General features: G+C 32.5%; 1 protein-coding gene across 1 annotated transcript; it reads right to left on the bottom strand.

Annotated features, from left to right (window-relative positions):
* Positions 1 to 1574: 1574 nt before the first annotated feature.
* On the bottom strand, positions 1575 to 6715 carry LOC136275361 (uncharacterized). The gene is made up of 5 exons (XM_066084243.1): positions 6391 to 6715; positions 5799 to 5929; positions 4406 to 4521; positions 2871 to 2983; positions 1575 to 1678 (listed from the first exon to the last, which is right to left on the bottom strand). Exons 1-5 carry the CDS (start codon positions 6673 to 6675, stop codon positions 1655 to 1657), a joined length of 669 nt encoding a protein of 222 aa, XP_065940315.1. The 5' UTR covers positions 6676 to 6715; the 3' UTR covers positions 1575 to 1654.
* Between the last annotated feature and the right edge of the window lie 3586 nt (positions 6716 to 10301).

Genomic DNA, 10301 nt, shown 5'->3' with positions numbered 1-10301 from the left:
TCTCTTTGAAACAACAATTGTATGCAGCTTGTTTTGTTTGTTTTTGTCTGTCCACGAAATATACTGTCGGGTTTATAGTTTATATTAATAATATTAATATGAAATTATTTGGATGGCTCAGCTTCAGATATTTATGAATTACAATGTATCTGTAGAATCTAACATTCTTTGCATTATTATGGGGTACATTTGCGTGATCAAATCCAACAAAGCCCAAAGTATTGCATATTTCGTTTTTGTTGGACTTTAAATCCCATGTACTGTCACGATTAATGCAACAATTGCCCACGAATTGCTAAAAGTTAAAAATCACCATTATTTGCCATGTCAGACTTGCGATAACTCTACAGACGGTGCTTTTTTTAATCTAGTACGACTCGACTACGATGTCTGCTCGACTATGTACGATGTGTGTGCGATAACAGGACGAATTGTGGTGATGCATATACGATTAAGTATTGCACACTTTGAGATCTTCGTACAAGCAGATAAGATGGGAGACGATTTTTAAACGATACTCTTACGAATGAGTACGAAACTGTACGATTGATACACGATATTCCCACGAAAAGATACGAGTTTAAACGAATATGTACATGTAACTGCGTGGTGTGTTAATTTATAAAGTGATCATTATACAAATTAATAATTGCATTTTTGCGAAAAATACTTACCTGGATTTATTTTTTTTTTAATTTGACAACAGAAGATTATACAGAGTAATATTCCTATGAATTATAAAATAAATTGAAAACAAGTACACGTAGTGTGGGTTAAGATTACCAACGAATGCCATATGGAGACAATGTTTGCAACTGTGACTAAAAATGTTTTAATAGTTTGCTGACAGACGTTTATTAATTGTTGTATTTATAAACGAACAAGAAGATCGTTCGTTGGTGTGTTATAGTTCATAAATGATTTAATAATCATGAAAGCGGCAGCAGTAATTTTTGATTTATACCATGAAAATTATTAATGAAGAAAAAAAAAATGTTAGATGAAACATTACAATTATATATACAATTTTGAAAGACAATGTTCTGCAAGTAACTTGCATAGTCACTGGACGATGTACTTAGTGATCAAAAAAAGAGTACTATTACGAAACACTGACTTGGCTCGTATTTTCGTACTTACTCGTAGTTCACTCGCAGAACTCTCGTATTGCAATCGCCCCCGATCGCCTGTTTTCGTATAGTATTCGCAGTAATTCGAACTACATTCCCATTTATTTGGAGAACATTTGGGGAGGACTTGAGAAACAATCGCATAAACTCGAAAAATACTCGGGGTAGATCTTAGAATATTCGTAGCAACGTAAGTTCTACGAAGTTTCGCGATTTTTCTAAGAATGTCGAAGATTTATTGCGACTATATGCACGAGTGCAGAGCGAGTGTCGTGCGAAAGTCTACGAATACTTAAAAAAATCGTACTGTGGGTACGATTGTTTTGAACATTCTCAAATCATTTACCGTACTTGGTGAATCATGTATATTCATTATCGAATAAACTGACAACCTTAACGTTTAATGGACATCAACAAAAAACAAAAATAAAACAAACTCAGAGATGATGTATTGCTGTTTATCTCTATCTTACTTTAAATGTACATTTACAGGCATATCTGTCAATGGTTTTGTGCACATGACGTCAGTTTGGAACATGGAAGACATACTAAAAGGAAAGTAAAATATAGGAAAATTGAAAATCAGTTAAGGTCAAGATCTAGTAAATAATTCCAGAGTTTCTTTTTGGTTCTAGAACCATATGACGTCATAATTGATTTGAAAAATCTTTTTACCGTGCTTTACGGCTTTAAAGGAATAGCACGTGCTATACTGTTCAATAGACCGGAAAATCGGCGTAACAGAAATGTGAAATGTGTAATTCTTGAGGTGCTTAATTGACTTGACTTCGAGATAGCGCATGTCTTTTAGTGATTTGGGCCATAAATTTACCTCGAGATAAGCGGGGTATTCGGGAATTTCGTGTTCGACATACTGGGTTTTTTTCAAATCATTTATATAGTAAAAATGGCCGGGACCACAGGTATACCTCGATATATCTTTGGTAATGGAGATCTCGGTGTTCGAGATACTGAAGTTTAACTGTATGTTGAAAATTAAACAATAATTTCTATGTTAAATCATGGGAAAAGTAATCCCGATATCTATATTTGATTTGACATCATTTTAAAGAGGAGGTCAAGATGTGTTTAATTCCGTTTTGGGAGAGACTGTAGGCACTCTAGATATATCTTATTAGTCAAAAATGGACAAAACTCCGAAATTTCTTCCTCAATTCCTTCATATTTCATTGAAAATGACAGTTTGAAACAGGATTTTTCATTGTGTTTACCAAACATTTAGCCCCGGTATACCGTATCACACAAAGCTATTGTTATGAAGCATCACTGAAAGAATTTATATCTTAAATTGTATGAACCTGTGGTCCCCTTTCATTTACGAGACTTTGACCTTAAATTAAATCAAAATTCATTCCAAATCAAGAAATTCAACAAAACTTATTCAGATAATATTGATGTCAATATAAAAGTTCAATATCATGTAAAAAATAACAATATATAGATGATTCAATCCGAATATTTATCAAAACATATGTTTATAAAAGCGAATTTTGAAAAGAAATAGCTTTGTACTTTTTAGAACCGTGTATAATCATTTTTTTTAATGTGAAAATGAACGAATACAATATATTTGCAAAATGTTGATAATAAGTACATTTGATGAGTTTGCTGATAAAACTAAATGTAATTAATGATTTTGAATATATACTAAATATCATTTGGCAAAATCTGTTAAAGACAGATAGGTAAGTAATTTCCATTGAAAATAACGTGACTTACCGATTTATGAACGAGCGGATCCAGGACACCAATCCAGTCAGTCAGAGACCACGCCTTGTCAATAACCTTGACAACGCCATTAATGGCGTACAGCGGTGTGCCCGACACTCCACCTGGATATGCAAAAAAAAAAAATCGTTTAAAAAAGTTATAATTTAATTATTAAGAAAAAAAATTCAAAATTCAAAACTAAATTTCATAAGTTACTACCAAACGAAGTTAATTAATCAGACTCTGTTTAAAACATCATTTAACCAGTTGCATCAGTGTCCAACCCTTTACTTCTCTGAAATACAGTCCACATCAAATAAAAGTGCAAAAATTAAACACTGACTGCTCTGGATTTCAAAAATTTGTATCGTATTCAAAAATATCTCAGAATGAAACAATGCAAATCAGTTAACTGTAAGGTGACTGAAGGTAGAAGAAAGATGCCTGAGAGAGGCTGGAAAGTATACTAAAAGAAAAAGACTAAACGGTAGCTGTAACAAGACCGAAATGTGACTAAGATTAGACTGAAAGGAGACTAAAAGGTGACTGAAAGGTAACTGAAAGTGATTGAAAGTAGACTGCAAAATGCTTCAAAGGAGCTAGAAGGTTGACTTAAAAGGAAGGACTGAAAGGTGGTGTAAAGAAAACTGAAGTGTGAGTGAAAAAAGACTAAAACGTGACTAAAATAACTAAAAGGTAAATGAAAGAGGACTAAAAATTGACTGAAAGTAGACTGAAAAGTGCTTGATAGGAGCTGTAAAGTTTACTGAAAGAGGCAGACTGAAAATGACTTAAAGAACACTGTAGAGTGACTGTAAGAAGACTAAAAAAGGATCAAAAGTAGACTAAAAGGAAAATGAAAAAAGAGGTTTGAAAGAAAACTGAAAGGTGACTGACAAAAAAAAGGTAAGGTAAATGAAAAAAAAATTACTGAAAGAAGATTAAAAAGTTACTCAAATACATGTAAGAATGAAAAGTACATAAAAGAAGATTTAAAATTTGACAAGATTGCAGAACAGTGCCATTCGGTTCCTTTTTTTTTTTAGATCTTTTAGTTAACATTCATTTGACTGAATGACACACGTTTATTCTGTGCATGTAACGGTCTGACTCTAATAGTATTTTGATAACACGATTACAAGAATTGTCTTGTTTTCAACAACGCAAAAACCATTCAAAGTCTGACAAGATGTAATATAACCTTTTTAAATATTATCCTGTATGGAAGCTTGTTTTATCAATGTAATTTAAATTTTAGTTATTTATTTTTTGTCCCCAAACTAAAATATTATCACTTATTTGACATATGTAAAAATTATTTATCATCGTATCTTTCATAATAAAAAAAATTACTGTTATTTTGAGTTATGTTTTGCATGTGTGTAATTGCACTTTAAGTTGATAACAAAATAAGATGGCGACTTGAGTGCAAACTATTAAATTTCATTGCATTGATAAAATTATCGCCTACGGATTAATCTATTCGTACAACTTTTATTTTCACTTAATGCACAATGCCTTTTTCGGTAGTTTTCAATACTCACGAGTGCATCCGTACTTCCAATCCATTCGAATATTCATGTCCACCCATGCATCCACCATCTTGTGTAAGAATTGTGATTTTTGTATGCCCAACTGCGCAGCGATGTCTCCAAGCATGCTTCAAAAGATAAATTCACTGAAATGCGTTCATAATGACAAACATGTTTTGTTTGGAAACCAGAAATACGAGGGTTGTTAAAAAAGTTGGCGGACAAGTTCGATTGTGAGCGGACTATTCGCATGATACCAGCGAAACTTTAATCTTGACGTATTTTCTAAGAAATATGTAAAGATTTGTTTATTATAAATGCACCTTAAAAAATATACAGATTAATTATTTTGAGAAGATGTGCTTCACGGAGCATGTCAGTTTTTAATTGTGTTATATTTTGTACGCATATTTCCTAATTAAGAAAATGTACAGTTTGAGCGCATAAAAATAAACGATATTTCATATGATATCACAAAAGTTATGAAGGTCATTTGGTGAAAGTTTCAATTAAATTGAAGAATTTCTGACCATTTTATCGCCAAATATGGTCGACCAACGGTAGAAAAATGTGTCAAAAACGTTAACGTAAATCGATACCTTGGAGCACCTGGTCGTCATTAAATTTTGTGTGCACGCAGAATAATCTCCGATGGATACCAATAGGTTCTTAGATGCTGCTATTTTTTGAGGACAAAGGTTTACAATTGGAAACACACTTGGTATTGAAGGTTTGAAAATGAAAATACTGATATATTTAGCTCTTGCAGCACCCCGACCCCCCCCCCCCCCCATACAGCCCGGATTTTGCAACAATGGCTTTCGCTTTATTTTCTTATCTGAAGTCCAAACTGTGTGGACAGAGATTTTCGGACCTAATTGATATACAATATGACACAAAGACATTATACGAAAAATTTCACAAATAATGATGTGAACATGCGTTTTATAAATGGGTTAAATGGCCTGAAGAGTGTGTGAACTTAAAGGTGTTTACTTTGAAAAAGAGTGACAGGTTTAAATTGCCTTTCGGTAGCATGACGTCACTTGACGTCGTTGAATATGAAATGATGCTCCGTTAATCCAATTCATGCAAAATAAATATCGCTGTATCTTTTGAAGACAACTTCAAAATGATATGATTTTTTGCATACTTTTTTTCATCTGGTAGTCATCTAACAAAACATACGTCATCCTACAAAGTACACTATAATTTTGCCGTAAATCACTTTGTCCGCGAACTTTTCTAACAACTTTTGTACAAGTCATACATTATGAACAAAACTAGAATTTATCGTTAAAATATATTAGTATAAAAAGGCTCAAATTTTTGTTTTAAAATTAGGTGCATTTTGACGACATAATTGACTTAATGGTGGAATTAAGAGAAGAATGAACATATATACTTAGTGACATCTGTTTCAGACATGTGTTTGGTGGGTGCATTGGACAGTGGGTAGATGTTGTCATAGATTTTGGCAACCCAGTCAAACACAGCACTTGGAGACGATGCTAACTGGTAGACCGCCTCGGTTCCCTGTCAAAATAACAATAATTAATCAAACAAATGAAGAATTGAATAAACAGATTAATGGATGATTAAATGAACAAATGGTTAAATTGATTAACCGATCAATAGATAATTGAGTAAATAAATAAATGAATAAATAAATAAATAAATAAAAAAGAGCATAAGTTAATAAATAAATAAATAAATAAATAAAAAGATGTATAAATACTAGTATTCATTTGATGAATAAATATTATATCATCGATTTAATAAAAAAAAGTGATCAGAAATCGGGGTATGAATAAATATTATAAGGGGCTATTAAACAGTTTTATATGTTATGTATTGCAAAAAAAAGACGAATGTATTGTCGAAACTTAGAAATACAATAAAACAATAATGAAAATTTTTAAAGCAACAAGACGAATGTAAAACCAAACTAAATATGTCCATTAATAAATAAAAATGACAGATAATTTAATATTTACCATAGATGCAAGGAAAGAATTCCTATGGTACGGAAGCGGAAACATATGAAGACGAAGCGTCAGCACATCCGGTCCATAGTGATTTGCCACTTGAAGCAGCGTAGGAAAGGCTTGTTTGCTGTCCGGACACAGCGGATCAAAAAACGCGTCAAGCTGCAGGTCGGTCAGATTGTTGGATTGACTGTAAGCATAAACGTACCCTTGGGGACGAGGTGGGACCGGAACTTCCTGAGCATGCGCAATAATTGTTACGCAAAATATTACTGTGCATCTGAAACCCGTCATTTCGGTACGGCGTCGGAGTTAAAAATGGCTCTAAATGGAAGATTTGATAGTTATATAATGGAAGCCTCAAATTCCTACGTGACTATGTTCTGCATGTACCAGATGCCTAATTGAGTTACTGAGTAGTCATGAATTTATGGGGTATTAAAACAACGAAACGGGTATCGCTATCAGGTTTTGTAAACATCTTGATATTTCGATTAAAAGGTAGGCACACATTTTTTCTAAACTTCATCTCATGTACACATGAAATAAACTTTCAAAATCGTCTGATTAAATTTTGTGATTAGTCGGTTAATTGCCTAAATTCATCGTTCGTGGTCTAAAATGATCATGTTATGCAGAATTTTACCAATATATTACATAACTAATGTGGTTTATTAGGTTTTTATTTTAACATTACTTTGATAAATAAAAATCCCGCATTCGTCATTTTAATACAACAGGATACATGCAGGAGATATGTATTATACATATTCAGATGCACAGTTTCATATATTTAATGTTAAGTTTAGTTGATATACTTATCTTTTAACTTTTCATATTCATTTTGTCTCGCTGAAATAAACATGTTTTGCACATTTTTTTTGGTTATTCATGATATTAAGATGTTATGTATATAACGGGGTCATTAAATGCCAGTAGCTCTTATCAGTAATACCGGGTAGAAAATAAACAAACTATATAAACAAACAGCCCACCTATTAAAAACTCAATCATTTTGCGAGTATTTTAAAATCTTGACTCCTGAACTTCGTAGCAAACTTTACTTTTACATGAAAAATGTAAAGCATATCTAGTCGTGTTGTAATTTTTTTATTTGATGAAACAAAGTATATGAGAATGAAGCAGAATACTTACAATTACTCAAAAAATTCATTTAATTGATTTGATGGATCTTTTCCCAATAGTTAACGACTTAAAGAAATTATGTAAAAAATGAAAAAAATGAGAGAACTTAATTATTTCATTTTCACTTTGCAAGAAGTAAGACCTTGACCCTCTGTATATCACTGACTTCTGAACTCCAACAAGCCGGTCTTACACATCCTACAAAGAGGATCACAATTTTCAAATACAGTTTCACTGAGGGGTCTGTGATTACCAATGAAACAATCGTACGACTTATGGCAATCACTTTAATAAATGATTATTTGTCATAAACTGTCAAATGATTTTACTTAAATTAATTAAACCATACATAAAAACGAATCTGACATTGATAGTTCTGAATAAATCCTGCACGTTGAAAATCTTTTCATTGGACTGAAACAATTTCTTCCTTTTTTTTCGTTGTGGGGTTTCTCTCAACCGCAGGCATGGGGTTTTGTAGTTATCGCAGGGAAACTATAAATCCTATGAATACGTGATTGCATGCACAGTACAGTTAAGGAGGCATATAAAAATATCGGCATTTTTTGTGATGAAAACACATATACTTTAATTCAACTGGCATGTTCTTTTTAAAACCAATAAGGTCATTTAAAGAATTTAATATTGCAAGGGCAATACCATGTCAAAATTTACAACTGTCAATTATAAATAACTTAATGTTATATCGTAGATCTTGAAAAACGTTGCGGTAATAAATTAATAAGTACTATCTAGGTTTGTAATGGCCTACACTGTGCTGTCATTATGCACATTTCTCGTACTTTTTGTCTGAACGGAATTTATTGACGGCCTTAACTGTGCTGCGTGGTTTAATTTGTTTTATACATGCCATTATCTCAGCAGTATACTGCTCAGGTCCATGGCTTAACATTAGCGATCTCTTATCCTCAGCAGTGTTCGATAACTCTAAACTATCAGGACGTTTTTGTATGTGTTACACACATCCACCTTTTATATAGATACTTAATTATTCTTGAAGTATTTACATAACGCAGAACGTTACAACAAAGATAAAATGACAATAACAAACCGTGAACCACCTCAAAAATCCATAATACGAAATACAAATTCAAAGCAAAGCAACACGGACCTTCAAAAAGATAGAGGTAGGATCAGGTGCCTAGGAGGAGTAAACATCCTCTGCTGACCGGTCACATCCGCCGTGTGCTCTTTGTCGTAATCGGGGAAAAAATCTGCTTAATTGGCTGAGTGGCTCCACGGAGATCTACTGCCCACAACCTAGAACTAAAGGGGTTGAAGTCACCGATGCATTATTACGGACTTTTTTTTCTTATTTGATCTCATGTATACGGCATTTATTCCATTATATACCGTTGCAAAAATTGCAATAACTTTGTAAGTGCATGGATACCATCAATTTTTTTTGTATCATTTATAAAGTTTTAAAGATAAATGACATTTTTATGAAGAAAAAAAAAAACAACAAAACAAACATTCTGAGACCAATATCATCTCTCCGGTCTTTCGCCCATGGGCTGATATTGGATTCTCAGGCGGATACTGCCTGTGATATGGGAAAGCGTATGCATTATTCTCTATGTATTAATTGAAATATTTACCCATGTATATAAAAATTATGTAATCATGTAGGATATACCCTTTTTTGTCCTCTGCAACATAATTATTTCAACAGAAAATTCGCCTACCCATAAGTTATAAACCATACGGTGTGTTTTAAATGCTTTTAAAAGTCCTTGCAGCCTGAATGCAGCGATCAAAATAAAAGCGACCGACCGTAACGTTCGAGACAGGTGTAATTGAAGAGCGATCAAAAATTATATGGCGACCAAATGCTTTTATAAATTCATGTCAAATTTAATTTCAGTTTTGAAGCAAATATCTTTTATTCATGTATTATTTTACAACAATCGAAATGCAAATTATACGATTTTTTAAGCACGGGTGTCAGCGCGAGGTGGTCTTTAATGTGAGATGAAGCCGGTGTGTTCGGTGTATTTACCAATAAAAACACAACAAAAGATAATCAAAATAGTAAATAAGCATTCATACACAGGTATTAAATATATCAAAAATGATTTCTATGAACATTGAACCCTGCCATAGTATTGTATGAAATACAATAAGGATGACGTTTACTCAAAATAAAAAAAGATTCCACTGATGATAATGAAAAACCATCTATTGTATTTTATAAAAGATATAATTATTAAGATGAAAAGGAAAAAAAGGAATTGTTTCATCTTCACTTTCCCTTACACATCCTACAAAGAGGATCACAATTTTCTACACCAGATTCACTGAGGGGTCTGTGATTAACAATGAAACAAACGCAAGGCTCTTGACAATTAATTTTATAAATTGTTATTTGTCATAAGCTGTCAAATAATTTTACTTAAATTAAATTAAACCATCTTAAAAAAGTATTTGAAATTAATGTTTCTATATAAATCGTGCACGCTGAAAATCATAGATGATACGATTTTTTCTGGTTTCTTTCCTTTCTGGGGTTTCTCTCAACCGCAGGCATGGAGTATTTGTAGTTATTGCAGGGAAAATATAAATCCTATGAATACGTGATTGTATGGTTTATTTTGTTTTATGCATGCCATTATCTCACCATTATACTGCTCAGGTCCTCAGCAATGTTCGATAACTCTAAACTATCAGGACGTTTTTTGTATTTGTTACACACTTCCGCCTTTTATTTAGATACTTAATTATTCTTGGAAGTTTTAATTTTATCATTTTTT

This window comes from Magallana gigas, chromosome 1 (assembly GCF_963853765.1).
Source record: "Magallana gigas chromosome 1, xbMagGiga1.1, whole genome shotgun sequence".
Classification (NCBI taxonomy): Eukaryota; Metazoa; Mollusca; class Bivalvia; order Ostreida; family Ostreidae; genus Magallana; species Magallana gigas.
This window is presented reverse-complemented; position numbering and strand designations above follow the sequence as displayed.

Excerpts from the sequence above, each read along its gene's own strand:
- LOC136275361 (XM_066084243.1), bottom strand. The coding sequence starts at position 6,675 with ATGACGGGTTTCAGATGCACAGTAATATTTTGCGTAACAATTATTGCG. Across the intron at positions 5,930-6,390 it reads ATTCTTTCCTTGCATCTATG|GGAACCGAGGCGGTCTACCA; the intron begins GTAAATATTAAA and ends TTATTTTGACAG. Across the intron at positions 2,984-4,405 it reads TTGGAAGTACGGATGCACTC|GTGGAGTGTCGGGCACACCG; the intron begins GTGAGTATTGAA and ends TTGCATATCCAG.